This window comes from Protomyctophum bolini (genome assembly GCF_963924005.1).
Source record: "Protomyctophum bolini genome assembly, chromosome: 1".
NCBI lineage: Eukaryota > Metazoa > Chordata > Actinopteri > Myctophiformes > Myctophidae > Protomyctophum > Protomyctophum bolini.
In genome coordinates this window covers 7,674,735-7,699,490 of record NC_137862.1, presented here as the reverse complement: position 1 = coordinate 7,699,490, position 24,756 = coordinate 7,674,735, and the positions used below count along the sequence as shown (strand labels likewise).

Below are 24,756 nucleotides of genomic sequence, written 5' to 3'. Positions count from 1 at the left end.
TATGTATAGACAATAGAAATGCTATTAATAGCCTTGGGCTTGGATCAATAGGCTATACTATCATAGGTATTCTATCGAGTCTGACTCTGACTTTTGCTTTCGTGCACGAACACGAATCAAATGCATCTATGATTCTATATAGTCTTACTCTTGATCCAAGTAAGCCTTAGCCGAGCCATGAGGCCCATCTTGATCCAAGGCTAGTATCTTATGAAGTGTGGCGCTCTAGTGTATCATAATGAAAATGTGGAGGGATAAAAACATGTATTTTTGATCTACTGGGGTCAAGTTCTACTGCTGTACAAAAACCCAGAAAATCATTTTTTCCCCCCCCACAACACTTCTCTGTTGTCAGACTTTATTATTATTAAATGATTGCTATAATATTCTGTGCATTGCATTATTAACCTGCATGATTAGCAGCCTATAGCCTATTAAGACTTACAAGTGGTGCTTGTTATATTTTCTCTGTTGGCTCGCTGGTGATGGATCTGGTGATAGATCTGGTGATGGATCTGGTGATAGATCTGGTGATGGATCTGGTGATAGATCTGGTCTGGTGATAGATCTGGTGATAGATCATCTGGTGATAGATCTGGTGATAGATCTATATCCAGCCTTGGAATAGACATCACATGTTTCCCTCCATTTACAGTAATCAGTTTAATGGGGCGATAGGAAACCCTCAAGTATGCAAAATATTTTTAAACCAGTTAATTTCATTCTTGGCAGTTTTTTTTATGAAGTAATTCATACAAGTTCGGTTATCATTTGTACTAACATAAATTCAATAACTATTGAAAAAAATCCATATACAAATATGAAGTAGGCTATGTTTAAATTATTGTGTTGCAAATCAAATTTATGACATGGTGAACAGCTATTCAACCTGTATTATTATTATTATTATTATTATTTTTCTTTTTTTTTTATCCCACGATTTTGCAACCCATTTTTTCACCAAAATGTTATCCTGGGCGCTACACTTCCTCTGCCAACCTGGGGAGAGCAGCAGACTGACCTCATGCTGCCTTCTATGCATGAGGAGTCCATGAGAAGCCGCTTCTTATCACCTGACAAGGGGGAGTTTCCCCGGCTGGACGTAGCGCTTGGAAGGAACACGTTATTCCAACAAGTTCCTTTTCCCCTCCATCAGGTGCCCTGTCATGCCAGGGGGAGGCAATTTAGAGACCAGGATGTTTTTTGTGAGGGTAGCTACTATAGCTACCCTAGAGGACACGGGGAGAACATGCAAACTCCACACAGAAAGGCCTGTAATTGTTTAGCCAATGCCTCCCATTGGCAGAAGCTGACTTTTTGTGGATTGTGAAGAAGCATTTTCCTGAAAGAGAGAGCAGAGTACTGATGCTATAATTTTGAGGATGCCAGTTTCCCCAAAATTGTAGTCCACACGGCTTAACTGCTACTTGTTATACTTAGTTTATTTAAGCTGTATGTGAGAATGAAATCAATCTTGTATTAGGCAGTTAAAGCTGTCATGGTTATAAGAATGATGGTGTGATATAAGAAGCTGAAGTTTTGAAGATAATGTTCAAAATCTCTTCAATTATCTTGTTATTTGTAAGATTTTAATAGTCAGTTTAACGTAATGCTATCTTGGTGTCTCTGAGGACAATAGCTCGGTAAACATTCATAGTATAGCCTTAAATGGTTGATTTTCACAATATCTCATCTTTGAAATTATGCAGTGGGTTGCTTTCCCACTAAGTTTGCTGAGCAGGCATGAAATGTCATTATGGATTAATACTGAGGAAACCGGCTGACAGCAGCAGTCAAGTAGCTGATGATGATGGTACTGTACAAATGACCACATTAACCCTGGCATCCATATTTCTGGCAATTGTTTTCAAAAGATCTTTTCATTTTAAATGTCAAAAGTAACAGAAATAGCAGATACTGCATGCAGCAAGAGCACTGACTGCACATGTTGAAGTGACACGATGTGAGCTTGTAGATCTGCTATGTTCTCTATTTGTTGTATGCTGAAGTATGAAGGGCGTAAGTGGTTAACTACCACAAATTGAAAAACAATAGTTGTTTTGAGGCTGACCTACATTGTAGGCCTCGTGGGTGATGAGTAGGTAAGGATTTCACAAGACCTAGTTCAAATCAAATTCACTAGTTTGGTCTAAAGCCATATATAGAAGATGTTGGCATCCGTGACACATTTTATACCTTGGTTTGAAAATTGTGAGACCAAGGTCTCCTCATATTTTAGGTTTTCTATATTGACACCCACCAAGGCCCTGTCAATAATTAACCATCTGATGGAGAGTGGGGCGCTCTGTGTATAAACCTGGGCTTACATAGCACTCTATTAATATTGACTCTGCTATGTTAAGCAAACTTGGCGGCGTGTGCTTAGAAATACTTGATTGCCTTGAAAGCTTGTCGATTTCTGATGATGAAAGATGAAAGACTGTTGAGTGAAAATGAGAAAATTTTGAGATAAACCCATCTGGCTACATCATGCAGTCTAAATCATCAACAGGCTCACTTCTATCTAGAATCTGCAGGCACACCGAGCCAATGATAATGGTTTGTGATCTACTTTCACAACCTTCACAAAAGCATGCTTGCAACCTGAGGCTGAGGGTTAGGGTTAGGGTTAGGGTTAGGCAACTAACCAACTAACCAACTAAGGCAACTGTTGTGTTTTGAATCCTTGTTCACTAATCTGCTTTTATCCAGTTACAGTATAGCCTATCATATATGTTCTAAAAACAGTACGTTTTTTAATCTTTGGGTATATTTGTACACTACATTTCCACCTTCATAATATCCATTATGAATAAAATCTCTGGGGTGATTTGTTTATTTTTCTAACACAGTCAAACATCAGACATGAGGCATCTAAGATTCCCCTATGGGGATTTCAACAGTACAAATAACCCCACGAATAGCGCCATCTACTGGTCTATAGCTTTAGTGTTTAACCTGGTAAGGTTCCAAAAGTGGCTCAACTTGCCTCAATAACTTCCCTTAAAAACTCATGGGTTAATGGTTAACACTAACCAAACTTAAAGTAAAAAAGGCTAATCAGTCCCAGGTCAAAATATCACCTCTTCCAGTATTTACCGCACACTCATGACTTTGTTTTGGCCTGGCCACATCTATGCATGAGTGCTTTAACCTCTACAGGCCCTAGCAACACAAACTGCTGCCAAACCATGTGCCGAACCTCATCACTGTCATTTATATTGATTACATATTATAGATAAATTGTATACCTTTTGCTCTATTCAACAGTATAGTGTAATAACTTAAAATCAACATTGTTTTGTCTGAACATGCATATCGATGCACACACACACACACACACACACACACACACACACACACACACACACACACACACACACACTGTGTGCACTTGAACATGTAAACTGCTTTGGAGTACTAGGCTAGAGTAAAGAGAATAATAATGGTATAGGCCTTCAGAGTGAGACACACACATGTTAAACAAAGACATTAATCCATTTTGGGCGGGAACCCCTTTTGGTGTTTTAAGCATTCTGTTCTACTTTAGCTATTGAAAAATAGCAGATCTACAAGCTCGTAGCGCGCCACCGAGTGGCGCGCTACGAGCTTGTAGGTCTGCTATTTATAAAATCGTGAAAATGCAAATCTTTGAATATATATTTCAGACCGAACATTTTTAACTAAAATATTAGCTTCTGGGGGGGCGGGGGGGGTCCCTGAATTACATATTTTGAGATGGGGGTCCGTGGCCCAATAGAGATCATTCTGGGGGTCCTTGACACGAAAAAGGCTGAGCACCACTGACATAGAAACATGGGTTTTTCTCAAAAATGTTAGGATTTAGAAGGCTTTTTTTTTTAATCGACCTCAGTCCAAAATGGGTTAAATATGAAGAGGGGTAAATCTTGGCTGCTGAGAGTCTTTCCACTGGCAGATGAAAAGCAGAGGTTCAAGTTTCAGCTTAAGGTTGCAACTAGGCTACACACACTATAGGGCCCATGTCAAAGAGCAGTGGTTCTTATTTGGATTTCATACGTGCCCCAGTACCCTAGTAAGACCAACATTGTTCAGATTTCTCAATATTGTTCGTCATTTCTAAACGATACCTGACTCCAGTTATCCCTCCTTGCCTTGGATGTTCTCAGACACCCCTCACCCTCCAGCCACCGTCTATGATTTCAAAGCCCTTGATCCAGATTTATGAGGTGGTGCTCTAGCTGCCCCAAATGGAATCCTGTTAGAGCTGTCCTGTTCGCCATCTCCGCGTCTACCTTTATGCACACCCACTCGTGTGACATGGTTTTCCTAGCTGAAGCGCCTGGTATTTTGAAAGCCCCAGAAATGCAGAGTGTATTTAACATTAAATAAACAAACATTCCATTGCCCTGTAGCTTTATGGTTGTGCAGACTCAATTTCCTGTGTTTTCATTTCGTTCTCCTGATTCACCTGTCGGTTTCCAACTTTCCCATTCATATACCGGTAGGCAGGGAATAAAATAGCGACATCTCACTGTTCCATGGCATTTCCTCCAGTATCCTGTCATTGTTGGTATGTCAACTGCCAGTCTTAAAGGCCAACGGCTAAGATACTTTACAGATGAAGAGAAACGTTGCTGTGTGGCAGGGAGAAAACAAATGAGAGTGCATGGTCCTTGAGAGAGATAGAAAAAAAAGTTATGGCATTTTGAAGCCACATGCAATATACTGAAAAATAAGTGATATACCATAATGAAAAATGCTGCTTTAAACATTAAAGTAGACCTAACAAAGACTTATGATGGTTATAAAAGTAGCCTTTAGACAAACGTGTTGCGAGTTTAAAGTCTACAATATCTTGTCCAAGGACGCTCCACTCGATGCATCCACTTTGAGATAACCCATTCTTGCCTTCTGCTTGTTTGAGCTGATTTTCCTCGAGGTCTCAAACGCTAACCCTATATTAAACAATCCTTCTGTCTGAACATGCTCTAGTGAAATTTGGCTTATCGTTAGGTAAGATGCCTCAAAACCTGTCTGGTCGCTTTATATTCTATCATCTCTGATTCAAGTGAGTTTTTATCTCAATAATGGCAAATAGTACATATATATTATACATATATACATATATTATACATTATATTCTTGAGCTATTGACCTACAACCTAATAAAATAGTACTCATAATAATAATAATAATAATAATAGTCTGTGTTTTAGCATCTATTTGTAAGTCCCCATACACTGGTTTAATTATAATAACAGACCACCTGTCTTTTATTTTATATACAGTGGTTGCTTTTGGATTTTTAAGAAATTGTAAATTTAACTGTACATTTTCCAATCCTATTTGATCATTACTGTTGTTAAGATATGGCAGCCTTAAGGTCCACAACCGATGTTTGCCAACTGTTTTATCTGCTTGTTCTCACATTCTTATCAGGTGAGTCAACAGCTTGCATAAAAAATCACAGGGAAATGGAGATATGTCTGACCCCACGGGCTGAACCGGAACTTTATACTGCATACTGATACAGTATCTATCTATAACGGGAACTTTATACTGCATATACTGAGGGCTACCTTTACCTCCCTTAACTATGATCTTGTAGATCTAGAATTCTGGCTATATATAATTGGAAGTAGCATGTTTGAACGACTTGTGTTATTTGGGGAGTAAAGGAGAGGCCAGAGTCTCACAGCACACCCAGCTTACGGGCCACCTCCTTCACATTGGGTGATAGGCTACCAAGCTCTGGAGCTCTGGAGGGCCTGTGTGGAGTTGGGGGGGACCAAAAATGATGATCTCCGATTTTGACTCATTCAACTGTAAAAAGTAGTTTGACATCCAGTTGGTTTTGTGATGGTATACAGTATTGGCAGAATCTGTGATGGTATACAGTATTGGTAAATGGTAAATGGTGCATTTATATAGCGCATTTATATTTATCCAAGGTGCATTACATTCACCCAGTCACACACACACATTCACACACCGATGGCGGCAGAAACCATGCAAGGCAGCAACCTGCACATCAGGAGCAATTAGGGGTTCAGTGTCTTGCTCAAGGACACTTCGACACTGACAACCTTGCGGTTGCCATCCAGCCACTCTACCCCTGAGCCACTGCCGCCCACAGTATTGCTATGTTTTTGTTGGTTTCGACTCATTTTGAGAGCTTTTTCAGAGTGGAATGTACAGTAAGTTAGTGGGGACTCTACAGGAGACTACAGTTTGGAATTCCTCATCAATGGAGCAAAATGTCTCGCCAATAATATTTGAAGTTACATGGCAACGAACACAACCAACATTTTCTGCAAAAAGTGTCATTGATACTGTGGTTAGCATATGGCACAAGCTTGGTGATGTCATATTGTACTTTCTTGAATATGTGCGTGCTACATTACACACAGGCTTTCCTGTTGCCTCAGCACGGTTTTCCTGCTACCGTAACTGGGGAGAAGTGCCAGTGTGCACACTGGGCACATTGTGGAGCAACGTTCCGGTTTCTAAGATGCTGTTGGAACTTGAAGTTGCGATTCTGTGTGTAATGCTGAGTGAGAGCCTGTGCTGAGGGGGACAGGCCTGTATTGGTTACAGCAATACATGTCAGAATCCATTTTTATTTGTCACATTACAGGTTTATAGGTGTAAATCGTTGGGTGAAAAGCTCCATCATTTTGTTGTTTTCTAAGCAGCGGTTCCCACACTTTTTGGGTTGTGCATGCACCCCCTGTTATCTTCCGACCTAGCTGGCGCACAACCTTAGACGGAAAGGAAATATTAACATATATATGTATGCAGCGTGATTATACAGAATGGGTGACATATTATTTGCAAATGGCCGCCTGCATATACAGTATGTCTATCTCTACATACTGCATATACAGTATGTCTCTCTCTACATACTGTATATGTACATAATATCTCTGCTGTCTGGAAGAAACCTCATAACTCCAAAATGTTCATTTTTCAGGAAATGAAAAATATGCATTTTTAAGGAAATTAATAAAACCTTATATCTTTTAAACAATGCAATACTGCAGCCTCGTCAAAGTTGGTGTTGTGACATTAGATATTGTCATTTACTTGCATGAGAAGGAGAGAGGTGGTGGGGACAGTTTGAGTCCAATGGAGTTAAGAGGTATAAGCTATTTACGACTACGAGACATAATATTTCATATCCATATGCACATGCACATACAGTATATGGCATATACTGATACTGGTATCGGTACTCTGACCGATACCACCCTCAAGTACTCGGAACCGGCCCCAAGTACCAAAACATCAAATTGACACTATGCTGAACGAATGCTAGTCTGACCCAAAACTGCAGCAAATCGCCAAATACAGCCGATCTACAAGCATGACCACTGACAAGTTTAGGCATGACAATTACATTAAATTGGAGAAGAAGGGGGTAAAATAAGTGGTTACTCAACAAAAATAAAAAGGTACTTTTATCGGTACTCAGTATTGGCGAGTACTAAAACGTAAGGTCTGAAAAAAATGGAATCGGGACAACTACAGGCACCGTAACACCTGAGAGACAGCTGTCTCCTCGGTGTCTCCTCGGTGTCTCCTCACTGTCTCCTGTCTCTTCTGTGTCGCACGGCACACAATGCATTTTCATATGGTGTGACGAGACAAGCTTGGCTGTCTTCTGCCCTCCCCCCCCCCCCCCCCCCCCCCCCCCCCCCCCATGGAACAAGGTTGTCTCGTCAAACCACGTGACTCATATTGAAAATGCATTGCGAGCCGTGCGACACAAAGAAGACACAGGAGACACCGAGGAGACAGCTGTCTCTCAGGTGTGAAGGGCGCCCAAAAACTACCATATAGCACCACCATTAGCCTTTTCATGTAACGCACCCCCTAGAGAGGGCATCCGTGCACCACAGGGGGTGCACGCACCACAGTTTGGGAACTCCTGGGCTAAAGGAATATTATAGAAACTCTCTATAACTGGATATAAAGATTTTACATCTTTTACATATAGGCACTGCATCATTTACACACACACACACACACACACACACACACGCACGCATGTGCGCACACACACACACACACACACACACACACACCACCCACACGTGAGACAGAGAATGAGCATGCATGTGTGTCTCACTGTCTTGTGTAAATAGTTTGAATTCCGCTGCTTTCTGAGGTCTAGCTTTCATGTTAAGCCTAGTGTGTCTGTTCATTCTCTCTTTCAATCCTCAGGTAAACACTGAGGGGAATTTCTACATTTTTAGTTTGCTATAGATCAGATCTATCGCCTTGCTTAGAAATGTAATTAATTTACATTTCAATTTCAACGCTTTGTGGTTTGGTTTGTGCATTAATATGGTAAATGATAGTAAAATAATCACATCTGATATAACATCTAATATCATTTCATCCATTGACATATGATAATAACTGATTGGCAACTTTAAAACACGCAAACATGCAATGAGTTGTTTTCTGCAAGCAAAGATTATACGTCTTTTTCCAGTTATTTGAGTCATAATGATGAAGTAGTATAAACAATTAAGCATAACACTACATGTTTAGTTGGCTGTCATGGAAGTCGTGTGTGCGTGCGTGCGCGTGCGCGTGCGCGCGCGCGTGCTAAAAGCAGCTACTGTAATCTGATCTCCTGGAGGTGGTCTCTGGTCACTCTGGGTCTGGATTAGCTGGACAGAAGGAGCTGCGTGCCACACGTCTGAGCTTTGTGTCACACAAGTGATTTTCCTTGGCCATACAGAGCTTGGCTGACTTTAACTTTCTAATGAGCCCCGTTCACACCAAGGAAGCTAGAAGCTAGAAGCAGCAGCTTCTTGCTTCGTGGTCTCATGTTATCTCTATGCAGAGCAGCTTTTTCGTTTTGAAGCTTGGAATGAACAGCTTTTTTTGCCTAGCTTCCTTGGTGTGAACGGACATTCCAGCTGTGGTGGAAATAAATAAGGGATTGACACAAGATTTTTATAGTATAATTTCAGGTTGTATTTCTCAAAATAAATAGCCCCAATAACGTTATATATTGTATATATTGTAACCTCAACCTCCATTTTAACCATGTTAGATTAATCGAAAACACTGGTGACTCATACTGCCCTCCTTATACATGACAAAAAACTAAACAAAACAAATGCTTGAATGAATTCAAGGCTTCATGGGGGTGTGTAGTTGATAGAAAATATGTTTTTGGGGTGACCCCTTTAACATATACAACAAGTTAATATCTCAAAATATTGTTGTTTGTAGTTCTTTCTAGTAACGGTACAATGTCCGTTCATTAAAGTGTGTCTTTATTAGAAATTTAAAAAGTCCTCTGATAGTTATATTGTGAAAAATGTGGTTGATTAAATAATCTCGGTGAGTTGCCTCACGCTTATATGCTGACTTCCAGTATGACATTGTGTCAGTCATCTTTCCTGTGTGATCCAGCAGTTTTGTTGTTTTGTAGTCTATAGTATATTCACTTTTTCATGCACATATTGCTGTCATTTTCTGTGACAAGTCTCTCTTTTAACTACCTCTGTTAAGACATTAGACAGCTCACAGCTGTGAAATAAGCATGGCTGACACCATGGTGACACTATCTATTATTACAAATGACAGCAGCACACTTTGTGTGCAGTTCGGGTGGCCAAGTCATCTGACGTATGCAGAGTATGCACCAGCGTTTTGTGGCTGTGATGCGTCACTGACTTTACCTCTGTGTTTTCACACCACGCACAGCTTTGAGCAGTTTCCCTTTTCTGTGATGTGAAGGAGCGATTGCCAAAGACATCGCTGTCTGCCTTCGTTCAAAATGTACACTTTGTTTGTGTGTGTGTGTGTGTGTGTGTGTGTGTGTCTCACTCGGACACACGATATTCACAGAGAAACAACAATAACACAAACGCCAGACAAGACGGCTGAGCTCTGACGATTATTGCAACCCACTAGAAGTCAAGATACACATTGGATTTATATGCTTTATCAAGTCCCTTTGCTGAGTCCAGAGTTAGCCCGTATGTTCTGATAACTGCCTGGGCTGTCAAGGGTGCGTGCGTCTCTGTTCATGGTGGTGGGAGAACCGTTTAGCTCCTCTATGAGTGTTAAACACATTTGGTTGTCTATACGAGAATAGTAATAAGTTCAATTTGTGCCTCTCATCTGTCGTGGACAAAACTCAAAGTGGTTCACAAAAAAAGGCCAAATGTTTTTCCATTACACTTTATATTACACAGTAAAGTCCACAGTATTCATTTGACTCTGCGAATCTAAAAATGCAACCAAATGGATATTGTTTATGCACACTCAGAGTTAAAATTTAAACATTTACATTGTAGCTGTTGGCCTCACATGTGTTGCTGTGATTTGTGTTTTCACAATCTTTTCCTGCTGTGGTCATTAATCTTAATCAGAGATGCGTCATCGTCAGGCATTCATTTTTGTCAAAATATGTCAATTGCGACGTTGCGCAAGTTGTAAAATGTTGTAGAAACAAATCTCAACCATCACTTTTCATGTCATCGTTGATGTACAGTACAGTATGTCTCCCATGGATCTTAAATGTCAAAATATAATCCATTTGCAGCCAGTGCACTAATTGCTCGTATCACAATGATCCTGGAGGGCTGTTTCTATCCCTATAGGCTCATGGCACTGAAAACCTGATATGAATGGGCAAAATTACTGTGCAGATATTTTTTAACAGCTTTGGGATACCTTTACACAATTGTTGGGTGGCACAGAATGAGGTGAAGGGATTAACCCCTTTGGTTGCTTCAATAGATCCACTCCCATTTTTTTTGATACATGAGGAGGATTCTGCAACGGTGTTGTAACAGTATCCCACAACAGTTTGTTAATAGACATTGCGTTTTTTTTGCTAATTTTCTCCACGTCGTCTCATGAGAGGAGCTAATATCTAGAGAGAGAGAGAGTGGTTCCCTGATCCATGTTGCTATGGAGTCCCTGGCAGTCCTCATGTAGGCTACTAGGCTTGGCTGTAAACATATCAGGGTTGTTGTAGATGGCTTGCCGCACAAGGTGCCAGCCCTTTGAATGAGCTTCTCTCTCTGCTTGGAGTACTCAAACGTGCTGTCACAAGGTGAGCTTTATTCTCGTCCTTCCCTTTCCCTCACGGTTCAATGGCGCCTCACCAGTCAACCACACACAGTGTTTCCCACCAAGTGTACCCTATATAAACCACTCACGCGGTAGATACTTCTGTCAACGGCTTCATTTTCTGCTCTACGGGCGTCCTCATGACAATGCCACTAACCTGCTGAACAAGTTGAAGTAGAGAAAAGGGTCCACACACAGGCACAGTAAACAAGACAGTGAAGGGGGGGGGGAGGAGGTGGAGCGGAGGAGGGGGACAGAGGGGGAGTGAACAGTCACTCAGTGCCACGCCCCAGGTGCCAAGGCCAGTAAGAGCAAGCAGCAGGAATGTGAGGGAAATGAATGGGAGTGTTAAGTCCTGCCTTTCACATGGTGAGTGCTTTCTCTTTTCACCTTTAGTCTTCCATTACTTACTATATAATGTGAACAGAAGTATGGCGGCCAGGATTTGTTGGTTATGAAGGATATTTTACCGTGTATGGGGTTTTAATCGTGGTTTAGTCTTGTGTACAATTTCCAACACAGAGCACAAATTGTATGTGTATTTGGTTTGGGTATTTGTTCTGTTTACATATTCATGGGTATGGAAATTGGACTGCTCACACTGGCTACACATTTTCATGTTGACGCCAGCCAACATTTATCCACATTTATGTTAGTAGAAAACAATAATTTTATCTGAAAATCTGCATCACAAGCTCATTTCACCAATGTGGGCTTTTTGAATGAAGATTTGATCTTAAAGAAAACGAGACGCTGTCCGCAGTGCTCTCTTCGTTAGGTTGTCACTATGCACAACACGACTGCAATCTGAGGTCTGTCAAAATGAAAACATCACGTGAGGCGAGGCAGTGTGTTTATTCTCCCAGCTAATGATGTTGACCATGTATTTTTTCCCCCCGTAATGTGAAAGAGGCTGTGTTTTCTAAATGCACAAAGAAAGAACTGTATCCTTGTCTGCCACTGGGTAGACAAAATATGCAGCATAATGGGAATTCTCACTCTTTATAAAGTTGTGGGACTGTGGAAACACTTTGAACAGGCCAGCCAGTGATTCGAGAGCAGCTCTAGTGAGAGCAGAGTACATATTTTCTGTCTGTGTGGTTGGCAATCTGTTTACTGGAAGGGCTGCTCACTCACAGTCACAGCACATGTTTCCGCATGTGCAGTCAGTCATTTAGCCGAGGGAGGACTTGTAACTGTAGATGACGAGGGGACATGAGACAGACAAAAGAAATGTGCGTAGGTATGTGTGCGTACCGCATAGTATACTATACATGACTACAGTATAGCAAGCACAAGACGCATGCATATACAGTATGTGTGCTGGTGATTTTCTTTGCATTTCTTAGCAAATAACCCAACATGACCACACTAGGAGGCCTCGTCGTGTGTTTGGTTAGAGGAGTTTGCCGAGTCCATATTTAAGCTCCTACGCTGGGAACCATGTGTTCCGTACTCATCCAAACAGTTTGAAACTAAAGGGCTTAGGGCCTGAAGAGGCATGGGCTAGTTTCAGTAAGTTCCAGGTTTGTCTGTTGTACACAGCCAGTGGTAACAATGGGGAGGGTTAAGTATCCGATACACACCAAACCCTGGGACTCAGCTGCAAGTAATTAAAGCTGGCAGTTGGCAGAGAGTCAGGCGACTGTAATGGCCGCTGTAAGTTCATACCATAATATTTGGATGATGAATCGGCCTTCTAGTAAAAGTGTTGTGGTGTTGTTGACCTAAGGCTTTCTCCCCTCCCTGTGTCCCGCTGGCCCCGAGGGGAGACAGGGAGAGGGGAGAGAGAAAGGCTTTTGTGCAGCCCTGCTCCCTCTACTGTAATGAGATCTGCTATTTATTTGGCATGCCAGGACTTTTGCCTTGACCTGTGTAGTCTTGTTTTACTGTATACCCACTTCTCTCTACAGTTCAGTTTTCCCTGAGGTGCATTTATTTATACGGATCCCAAAACTCTGATGAAATGGATAACCTTTAGGGAGCTTCCGATGCCTCCATGTTGCCTTGAGTTATACTGGAAATGTATTGGGGTAATGCGTTCATGAAGGGAAGAGAAGATCTGGATTAGAGATTTGTTTGAGGCATAAGGTTTATTAGGGGAAACAAGGATGTGACCAATCTAAACGATGCCAGTGTGAATGTGAGACTATGATTAGCAGCAAACTATATAACTTTTAAAAAGTATAGTTTGTTCATTTGAAGTGGCAGAAGTTATAATCAAGGGTAATAGAGCATGCACCTCCACTCTAGCCAAAAGGGTGTGTGTGTGTGTGTGTGTGTGTGTGTGTGTGTGTGTGTGTGTGTGTGTGTGTGTGTGTGTGTGTGTGTGTGTGTGTGTGTGTGTGTGTGTGTGTGTGTGTGTGTGTGTGTGTGTGTGTGTGTGTGTGTGTGTGTGTGTGTGTGTGTGTGTGTGTGTGCGCACGCGCGCGCATATGTGAGAGTTTCTAGTCGGCGTTTGTGTTGTTTTTGTCACCTAATTAACACTTCTTGGAAAAGGAGGACAGCAGTTTCTGGGGTATGTGGTGGAGTCCACTACTGATGCAGTAGTGGACTAGGCTGAATTTTACGTGATGTCCGACATCACCGATCTGTCATGTATTCAAGTTGCAAATTGCTCTTGTTCTACCGTTCTTTATTAGCGACACTCGAATTATGTAGTAACCCAAGTACATTATGCTTAAACGGTTAAACCTAACCTTATTCCCAACCTTAACCTCAGTAAAACTATGCCTAAACTTAACCCTGCAGTAAAACTATGCCTAACCCTAAACTTTTTTTATAACCTTATTCTCAGTAAAACAAAATAAAGAATACCACAACCGCGGCACTGAGCGGTCGGCTGCGTGAGGTCGGCGGGAAACATGGAGGGGCGATATGGTTTGGGGCGACCGTACCTGATACTGTCAGAAACACCAGCCTGATAAAACATGGAGGGGCGATATGGTTTAGGGGCGACCGTACCTGATACTGTCAGAAACACCAGCCTGATCACACAGAAACACGTAGATCGGAATTGCAATTACATACATACACGACTAGAAAACCCCAAAATCCGTACATATGACATACTGTTCTGACTGCTGTGAGTGCTGTGGGTGAGTGATGCCTGCACCGCACGTTAATGAGACATAGCCTGGCAAGGCAGTCATAATCAACGTTTATGGAGTGATTGATGAATGAATCATGAACATATGGATGAAGGCTGGTGTGTGCTGGTGATGGAGATGGAGATCTCTGTAACCTTTTGTCCATTTTTTATGCCCAGATATCGATTGGTCGGATGGTTAGTTGGTTACACACAGAGATTACACACACTCACTTGCAGACGCACAGATTTGTGTATTTTATAGTTAGATTGTCACCCTTTCCCAGCAGAAAGAGATGATAGCAACAATGCCAGAGCTACAATAAAGGGGTTGGTGCATATAGTATTACACTGGTGATGTTGCCTATCCAAGTAATGAATCCTGCGTAGTTTACACTTTCCAGCAACAACAATAACATAACGTAAACTCATTGCTTACGGTACGGTCTTCTTGCCGGAATTTAACTGTTGATCAATGGAAGAGTTAGTAGACCATCTCCAACCACAACATGTGCTAGTTGTATAATATTCTCTACTGTCGTGATCGGTTAAAATAAAGTTTTATTAATTCAAATGCATCCCAGATTTCAGCTTTAACTGAGAAAACAACAAGGCTTTTGAAGGAACGATTTGTATTTCTCAGAAAAGCAGTTGTCAATTAGTGGTCAACAAAGTGCCGTCAATCTTGTCCTCCCTCTCTTCTCCCTCAGAATCAGTGTATGACCTTCTTCTCTCCTCCTCAGAGTCAGTGTATGACCTTCTTCTCTCTCCTCCTCAGAGTCAGTGTATGACCTTCTTCTCTCCTCCTCAGAGTCAGTGTATGACCTTCTTCTCTCTCCTCCTCAGAGTCAGTGTATGACCTTCTTCTCTCTCCTCCTCAGAGTCAGTGTATGACCTTCTTCTTCTCTCTCCTCAGAGTCAGTGTATGACCTTCTTCTCTCCTCCTCAGAGTCAGTGTATGACCTTCTTCTCTCTCCTCAGAGTCAGTGTATGACCTTCTTCTTCTCTCTCCTCAGAGTCAGTGTATGACCTTCTTCTCTCTCCTCAGAGTCAGTGTATGACCTTCTTCTTCTCTCTCCTCAGAGTCAGTGTATGACCTTCTTCTTCTCTCCTCCTCAGAGTCAGTGTATGACCTTCTTCTTCTCTCTCCTCCTCAGAGTCAGTGTATGACCTTCTTCTCTCCTCCTCAGAGTCAGTGTATGACCTTCTTCTCTCTCCTCCTCAGAGTCAGTGTATGACCTTCTTCTCTCTCCTCCTCAGAGTCAGTGTATGACCTTCTTCTCTCTCCTCCTCAGAGTCCGTGTATGACCTTCTTCTCTCTCCTCCTCAGAGTCAGTGTATGACCTTCTTCTCTCTCCTCCTCAGAGTCAGTGTATGACCTTCTTCTCTCCTCCTCAGAGTCAGTGTATGACCTTCTTCTCTCTCCTCCTCAGAGTCAGTGTATGACCTTCTTCTCTCTCCTCAGAGTCCGTGTATGACCTTCTTCTCTCTCCTCCTCAGAGTCAGTGTATGACCTTCTTCTCTCTCCTCCTCAGAGTCAGTGTATGACCTTCTTCTCTCCTCCTCAGAGTCAGTGTATGACCTTCTTCTTCTCTCCTCCTCAGAGTCAGTGTATGACCTTCTTCTCTCCTCCTCAGAGTCAGTGTATGACCTTCTTCTCTTCTCCCTCAGAGTCAGTGTATGACCTTCTTCTCTCCTCCTCAGAGTCAGTGTATGACCTTCTCTTCTCCCTCAGAGTCAGTGTATGACCTTCTTCTCTCTCCTCCTCAGAGTCAGTGTATGACCTTCTTCTTCTCTCTCCTCCTCAGAGTCAGTGTATGACCTTCTTCTCTCTCCTCCTCAGAGTCAGTGTATGACCTTCTTCTTCTCTCTCCTCCTCAGAGTCAGTGTATGACCTTCTTCTCTCTCCTCCCTCAGAGTCCGTGTATGACCTTCTTCTTCTCTCTCCTCCTCAGAGTCCGTGTATGACCTTCTTCCCAGAGAGCTGCAGCTGCCGTCCTCCTCTCAGCAGAACTACACAGCCATGAGCCAGAAGAGTGGCGGAGAGGCGGGGCCTCCTCCCTCAGCTGCGCTTGCATCAGGTAAGCTCCTCCCACTGAGTAACCCCCCGCCATGGTGACAGTGAGCAGTGCTGGTAATATCCTGTTGCCTGGAGTCTGCACTTCTTTAGGCCATGGGTTCTCATTCAACCTTTTTGGCTGGGGACCCCCGGAAATGCTTTGGCCCCCCCCTCCCGACCAATACAAAATAACCTTAATAATAGAGAAAATATATCATAAATGAATACTGAAACCAGATATAATCATTAAGGAACATTTATGCATGCACCACGTGCTATGTCAATTCTTAATTTCCATTTTCCAGTCATTCAGTTGCAATTTATTTTTTTATTTTTTATTTTATTTTTTTGGAAAATAATTTGCGGACCCCCCCCAAAATAATTTGGCGACCCCCCCCAGAGGGGTCGCAACCCACGGGTTGAGAACCCCTGCTTTAGGGCACCTACGAGACTATTGCAACCAACGCCATTATACACAATGGGCATTAGCAATCATTCACAAGTAGCCTACTTGTAGATGGGCACACGCATGCAGAGTGTAGAGGCAAGGAAGCCATTACTATGCATTGGATGGGGCCTCATATTGGGGGAAAAATGGGGAAACAAGATGCTGATGACTTTTTGAGTTAAATGCCCTCTCCCAGGGGCTGACGTTGACCTTCAAGTCAACCTGCACATGACAGAAAGGATCACACTTGCGTCTAAGGGGCTGAAATTAGGTTTAACTTTGTTTTGATATGCCTAGGATTAGGAATGTAATTTTCAAGTACGTAATCAGCAGCTACCACTGAACCAGTGCTTGTTGTAACCAGCTTCGTTAAAGGACAACTTCACCACTTTTCAACTTATCTTCATATAATTGGTCCCCACTTATATGAAGATAAGGTGTAATCGGTCTCCACCCTAGTGGCCATACCCGAGGCAGGGTTGGCGAAAGGGCCTTTCTGTGTGGCGTTTGCATGTTCTCCCCGTGTCCCCTAGGGTAGGTACCCTCACAAAAAACATGCAGTAATACTGGTCTCTAAACTACCTTCCCCCTGGCCAGCCGGGGCGCCTGATGGAGGGGAAAGGAACTGGTTGGAATAACGTGTTCCTTCCACGCGCTACGTCCAAACAGGGAAACTCCCCCCTGTCAGGTGTAAAGGAGCAACTTGGACACTCAGGCATGAAGGAAGCATGAGTTCAAGTCCGTTGCTCTCCCCATGTCCCCCATATATGGGGACTAGGTTGGCAGAGGGTGTGTAGAGCCCAGGATCACATTAGATAATTGACACAGGGGTGAAAAATGGGTTACAAAATCGTGGGATAAAAAATATTAAAATAATATATATAATTGGTCCCCACTAATGTTCATGATAAAATATCACAATTATTTTCCTACTTAGTCTGTGTCTCATAGGAGGGCTGTTGGCAGTTCAGAAATCCGTCCACCACTGACATCATCGTTAGTCAGATTTTATTTTTAAACAAGATTTAAAATATATATATATTTTGGATTTTTCTTATTGTGAGAACAATGGCTTCCATTATCGCATTGCAACTTTCCAGGAATAGAAAGCTGCAGTTTCTATTAGCTTGGATTCCCCATTGATGATGTCACTGGTGGATGGGTTTTTGAACTATCCACAGCCCTCCTATGAGACACAGACCGAGCAGAAAATGGCATTTTATCATGAACATTAGTGAGGAGCAATTACTGTATATGAAGGTAGGTTGAATAGTGGCTAAGTGGTCCTTTAAGTTAAGAGGTTTCACAAAAAACGAGCAGTTGAAAAGCACTGGCTGGTTTTATGCAAAAGGAGAAGACAATTATGAGATTACACTGTATCACACATGGCATACAAGTTATTTGAAACTTTACAGTATATTATAAAAAATTAGGGCTAGGACATAAAATACATACTGCGATATGTCGTTCTTCCGCATGCTGTCGATACACTAGCACCAAGTATTAATATTTTATTACAACACGCAGGTCCTCTATATTATGGATTAAGCGTAAACAGGCTGCGCAATTTCAGAGGATAAACATAGCAGAAAAACCAACCAACCAACCCTCACCCTGGGCAAGACCTAAGCTGAAAAGACTATCAGCGGGATTTTAGCGGAAGTGAAATCGTTGATGCTTTACAAATCAGTTTACATTCTCCGCGAATGAAACAAGTGTTGTGATTGTTCGGGAAAATATCGTATCCGGGGGAAATACATTTGACGGCTGTTCCGGAGGATACAACCGCCGATAGCTTCTCTGCCTTAGGTTGTGACCAGGCTTTTCTTTTCGCAGATAAGTAAGGCTGGGACCGAGGCTAACCAACCCTAGTCAACCAATCCAGCTAATGGGTTGCTGGCTGGCAGAGATGAATTACAAACCTTGCCGTTTCCTTTCCATATCCTTGCATCTCTGTTCTCGTAACATGAGTGCTCACCACAACTTTCTCTGTCTGCGCTTCACAGTTAACGCTATGGTATTTTATTAAACACTCTCAATGGCGTCTCGTCTCTGCAGCAACAAGTTAATCTCTGTAATCTAAAGTGCAGAAGGTTCTTTATTTTTCTTTTGTAAGGTAGTATCATGGGCAGTGGTCATTGTTTCATGTATGATTGGTCAGTTTGTGACGTGAATCAATGAAGAATCTATTATGCTTGTATGTCAATTCTATGAATACATTTAAATACATAATTCCTGCTTTCTTACTTCAGTTTGAGTTACACAGATATTGTGATGTATGATCGATGACATTATATCGATTATAGGAGATCATGTATCTGCTATAATGTGGAAATAATAATAATCGATAATCGGAAATATCACAGTATCGTATTGTGAGTTACTCGTATCATCCCACCCCTATTCAAATGTGCTCTTTAAAGTATTCTAAAAATATAATAGCGGTATGCTGTATATACAGTATGTTGTACACAGTATGGGTGTTATTAAGTGTCATAAATCACAGGATAGTGCTGAGCTGAGATCATTGACTGTACCTTTCTTACAATGATTTATGGCTCCGTCAGACCTGAGAACATTGTGCTTCTAACCTCTAAATTATGCATTATATACTTGAGAAATTATACCCCAGTACAGATTTTGGCTTCTCAAGCAGAATTATGACCAAGTCGAATACTTTTAAACTCATTACGGGGATCAATACGAACCTCCTGATTAATTTAAGTAATTTGGAATATTATCTTTTATTAAACGTTATGACTAAAATCGTCAATTAAATTGCTAACAATATCATCTTGGGACAAGTCAAGTCTGAAGCCATTTCGTTAGCTATTTTCTTTAGTCCCAACCCGAGAGTTCAACGGAATAGTTTAGAATGAATCCATTGTTCTTGGTCAAATCAGAAAACATGGACATTCAAAATGCAAATCACTTTAGCCATTTTTTTCTCTGCCCCTTATGAAATGACCCAGGCTTTAGTGAGTTTCTGTACGAGAAGCCTCAGAGTCAGTGCCTTACTGCAGCCATTTGCAGGCCTCTGACCTGGTGGGACATATAGGGCTGTATTTTGCGTGTCTTAAGTACCAGGTCTTATTCCCTAACTTGAGTAAACTAAAGACCTGGAGGCGTGGTCAATGCTCTTTGGACACTCGGAATAGCCAAATGGCAAAAAACACTTTAAAATAACTTTAGTCAGAAACTTGTCTATTCCAACAGCAGAGTAAAACATTTAAATGTTTATTGTACTATTACATTTACGTTTGTTTTATTTTCTTTACAGGCCTGCAGTTGTACACGAGCTTAATTTCAAGTGCCCAATCCTCTGGAAAGAGGCAATGAGGCAAAAACAAGATTGAGAGGGCAGATTAGTTTAGCAGTTGCAGTTCTACCTTTGTGTTTTCTGCTGACTGTATTACTAGCACCTTTAATGGAAGATATCTTTATGGCCTTCATTTGCTCAGACCAAAACATGTTTTTACAAAAGCCACCTCTGTGTGTGTTTGGTTGGGCATGTTGTAACCAACATTGCTGCTAGCTACAGTAGGCCTACCATCTGTTATGCAATCCAGCCACAAGCAGCAGCATTTAATTCACGTAGAATTTACAGTACATGCTTGAATCTGTATATTTGGTGTTTAACCCAACAGATGATGAAAGCAGAGTAACTAGGACAATCTTTGTCCTGTGATAGCAGTTGAAAAAACACCTATATTTGGTAATCTGTTTCGATTCATGATCACCTTCATAGAGATTGGTTAATGCTTAATAATTTTCTAGCAGCAAATAATTAGTTGTAGCTGCATTTATAGTGAGGTATTTCTTGTGTACAGAATGTTGCACAAATATACATTAAAACAGTAACCTTCAGAGAAAGAAAAAGTAGTGTTCTCTGTATTCAAGAACACACACACACACACACACACACACACACACACACACACACACACACACACACACACACACACACGTTTTTCTTTTTAACATATTCACATCACATGTGAATACAAATGTGAATTCGCATTTTGTGTACAATTACTCTTCATGTGACAATCCTGGATTTATTTTAATCTAATCTAATTGTATCTATCAATTTGTATCTGGTAATACAATATAACTAGTACATTATGAATTAATCTCCAGTGTTTAGAGAATAGGGCTCCATTTTTGTTCGATCTTTCTAAATACACTGTTTTGGGATTTAGCAGTGGGGAAGGGGTGTTCCCCCACTAAAGTTGGTATTTTGGTTACCTGTCTAAATCCCTATAACACCTCCGTTACCCGTTATATTATGCATAGGTGTGGTTTGGGCGTTACAATAATTGAAGCAATCACCAGTCTACGTGCCATTGCCTTTAAGAGATCCCATATCCGTTGCCCGTTATGCCCAGTTCTATATTGCTTCATAGCCTTACGGTCTATAGCCCATGGAAGAGATGCTTCATAGCCTTACGGTCTATAGCCCATGGAAGAGATGCTTCACAGCCTTACGGTCTAGAGCCCATGGAAGAGATGCTTCATAGCCTTACGGTCTAGAGCCCATGGAAGAGATGCTTCATAGCCTTACGGTCTAGAGCCCATGGCAGAGATGCTTCATAGCCTTACGGTCTAGAGCCCATGGAAGAGATGCTTCATAGCCTTACGGTCTAGAGCCCATGGAAGAGATGCTTCATAGCCTTACGGTCTAGAGCCCATGGCAGAGATGCTTCATAGCCTTACGGTCTAGAGCCCATGGAAGAGATGCTTCATAGCCTTACGGTCTAGAGCCCATGGAAGAGATGCTTCATAGCCTTACGGTCTAGAGCCCATGGAAGAGATGCTTCATAGCCTTACGGTCTTGAGCCCATGGAACAGTGATGTGCTGCTGCCTTGAAGTCCCCCCCCCCCCTCCCCCTGCACAGAGCCAAGAACAATCTTTTCATTGAGTCACAACTCGCTCAAATCTCGCCCATTTTTAAAGATTCGATACGAAACTAGGGCTTTGGTTTGGTATATAGATTGTGCGTGTAGGAGCGAAAGGGAAAGTTCGGTAGGTCGGATTAAACCCCATTTGCTGCGCTGGTGATGAACTAAACGAGCACATGGAATCGCCGCACAATGCCTGGCACAATGCCTGGCACAAATGACTTCTTTGACTATACAATTATATAAATACAATGGACACAAGGAAGTGGCAGGCACTCGACTTCAGCTGATTATAGGAAAATTACAAAGAGATGCAAAAGGAGCATATGGAGAGACGAGGCAGCCTGACTAGTCAGTGCCTGGACGTCTCCATTGAGGCGCACGCCGCTCTACCAAACTAATGTATTCATTATGGGTGGTTTTAAACTCCACTGTCGCTTTCCCAAATGTTTGTGACCAAAATAGCAATTTAGGGGAAAGCGTGCCAACACGCCCATGACCACCCCCCTCTAGTCGCAAATACCGGCTAGCTAGATAGCGGTTGACGCTGGACCAAAATACCATTAAGGGACATAGCAAGCTCCTATGCTCATAATTTTCGGGGCCGCGGCTGCATTGCAGGCCGCAATTGGAGCCCTTAGGCTCCCTAATATTGCATTGAGAAATGTCAACCCTGGTGTTATAGGATACTGGTTATCTGCTCGCATGCCAGTAGCCCCATGGACCCTGTATTAATGTCAACTCTTGCAGTAATCTGACAGTATAGAATTGTTTGATGGTTATTAATGTCCATCTATCAACATCTTTGTTCATGAGCTAATCCTTGTCAATTAAGCAGTTCATTTGCATGCTCAAAAAACACACTTGTCCTGTCAAAAACTTGATATTATCACTAATATTATAGTTTTTGAATGTTTATTGTGCCTTTCTTTCCCTCCAGCTCCGTTCAGGCTAATAAATCACCCCAGAAAGGCGTCGTCATTCTAACTCCTTGTATAATCCAAGCCTGCCATTTAACCACTTTCAAACCTGGCATCCCTATTTTGGGAATTACATTATCTTAAGGTATCAATAACAAATGTTATAGCTTAAAATAGATGATGTACAAGCTCACAACTTGTTGCAGCACGACTCGTATAGCTTGTAGATCGTCTATTTATTTTGGTATACATCTTACGACATCTAAGTGGTTAACTTGCAAGTGTCACATTCTCAAGTCCAAGATAACTATTGGAATGCTTTTAAAAACTGCACACTGTCTGAAACCAAAGGAAAAAGGAACTCGGACAACAGTTCCTTTTGACTCCTTTTGCCCTGTTTTATGAATATCTTTGACAAAATTCTTACACTATATTTTTAATGTTCAGCATTTTATTGCTCATTCGCTGTCTCGTTTGTATTCCAGGAAGTTCCCTCTGAAGCAGGGAGTGTCTGCATATAAAATGGTCTGCAGTTCTCTGCTTCATAGGTCAGAAGCTTGTTTATTTTGTCTCTGTGGCTACATGCAGTCCCAACTAAATTATGTCAACCTGTATGGCAAAAAAAGATCCAATTGGCATGCATCATCCTACACACATGTAATCTTGACCTCATTTTTGCATTCCAATACATGGATGAATAATGGCAAATGTTGTAATCAGTCTGATAAATATCGACCACATTTAACATGAATGAAATCCATTGTAATTGGATGTTTTTCAATTGCATTTTGATTAATCTACTACATGTTTGTCACAAGTGCCTGTGCAAAAATATTTATTAATCCAGGCTATTCTTATTAATATTTTGGCAACATCCTAGCACCTTTCTATACCCCCCCCCCACACACACACACACACACACACACACTCACTCACTCACTCACTCACTCACTCACTCACTCACTCACTCACTCACATTCAATTCAATTCAAAGGGCTTTATTGGCATGAGAAAACATACGTTTACATTGCCAAAGCAGAAAGAACAATACAACAATACAATCAAAACAAAAATGATGTACATTTGAAGGTCAGAATCTTCAATAGATCAAATTCTATGTACCAAGGTCACTCAATGCAGGTATAGTGCAGGAATATACACAATGATTAGTCTTTAGGGTGGTTGTGTTCCATTTAATATCCTTCTCCTATCACAGCAACTCACAAATCTTGCTGCTGTGTTTGCACATCACTCACTCACTCTCACACACAGACACACAGACACACACACACACACACACACACACACACACACACACACACACACAAGATGCAATAAAATGGAACATTTGGATGACTGAAGAAATATTTGAAAAAAAAAACACAAACAAATTTCGCTGCTTAAATGGGACTGCTAGCCAGCGATGGTTGAGATTCCTTTATTGACTGTGTATTTGTAACCACTGTAGATGCCACCATTGTCTCCTCTTCTATGACCATGGGAGACCACCGCAGTGCTTACCCCACCTCTTCCAGCTCCACCGTGCATTCCACCGCCTCCGACGCCAGCGACCAGACCCCAGACCACGGCGGTAGCGGCGGCGTTGACCCCGAGGACAACCGGTGTAGCAGAGTGGTGCCGGAGGTTCTAGCGGCCGAGGGCGGGAGCGGCAACAGCGGGAACGCCGGTAACTGCAGGTCCAACACGGAGAAAGGAGGCGGAGGATGTGGAGGGTCCTCGGGCGGAGGAGGAAAAGGGGGTTCATCTCAGGAGGCGTCTCAGCAGCACCACCAGATGACCCCCTCCAAACGACGCACGGTGCTCAACATCTCGCCTCCGCCAGAGGACCTGTTGACGTGTGACGACAGCCACATGTCCTGCCAGGACGGCTCGCTCCTGGACTCGGAGCAGAGCAGCAGCATCTGGATGGAAGACTCTCTCTCCAACTTCAGCATCCTCAGCAACGCCTCGTACAACGACAACACGGAGGTGCCGCGCAAGTCCCGCAAGCGTACCCCTCGCCAGAGGCCCGGCCCCAAGCCCGTGTCCGCAGAGGAAGCCAGCATGGATGTGTTTGACGCCGACAGTGCCAAAGGGCCACACTTTGTTCTGTCCCAACTAGGGTCCGACAGCAAGGGCTGTCCCAAAGGAAGGTTGGTGGCACCAGTGTTTCTGTTAAGGCTAAAGTATCTACTGTACCGCTGTCTTTATGTCCTTGTTGTTCTATATCTGATTCAGCTTGATTATATTG

At 42.3% G+C, this 24,756-nt stretch overlaps 1 protein-coding gene across 5 annotated transcripts in view; it reads left to right on the top strand.

Moving 5' to 3' along the window:
* Positions 1-24,756, top strand: part of nfat5b (nuclear factor of activated T cells 5b) — a 43,887-nt gene that overhangs the window by 928 nt on the left and 18,203 nt on the right. Inside the window, exons 1-3 of one of the 5 annotated variants that reach the window (XM_080760796.1) lie at positions 11,440-11,457; positions 16,132-16,257; positions 23,974-24,658. In XM_080760796.1, the coding sequence (XP_080616922.1) occupies positions 16,200-16,257; positions 23,974-24,658 (743 nt within the window). In that variant the 5' untranslated portion in view covers positions 11,440-11,457; positions 16,132-16,199. Of the gene's footprint in view, positions 1-11,439; positions 11,458-13,239; positions 13,315-16,131; positions 16,258-22,993; positions 23,054-23,973; positions 24,659-24,756 lie in introns of those variants that run through there. The other 4 variants (XM_080760797.1, XM_080760794.1, XM_080760798.1 and 1 more) reach the window with 4 other exon arrangements.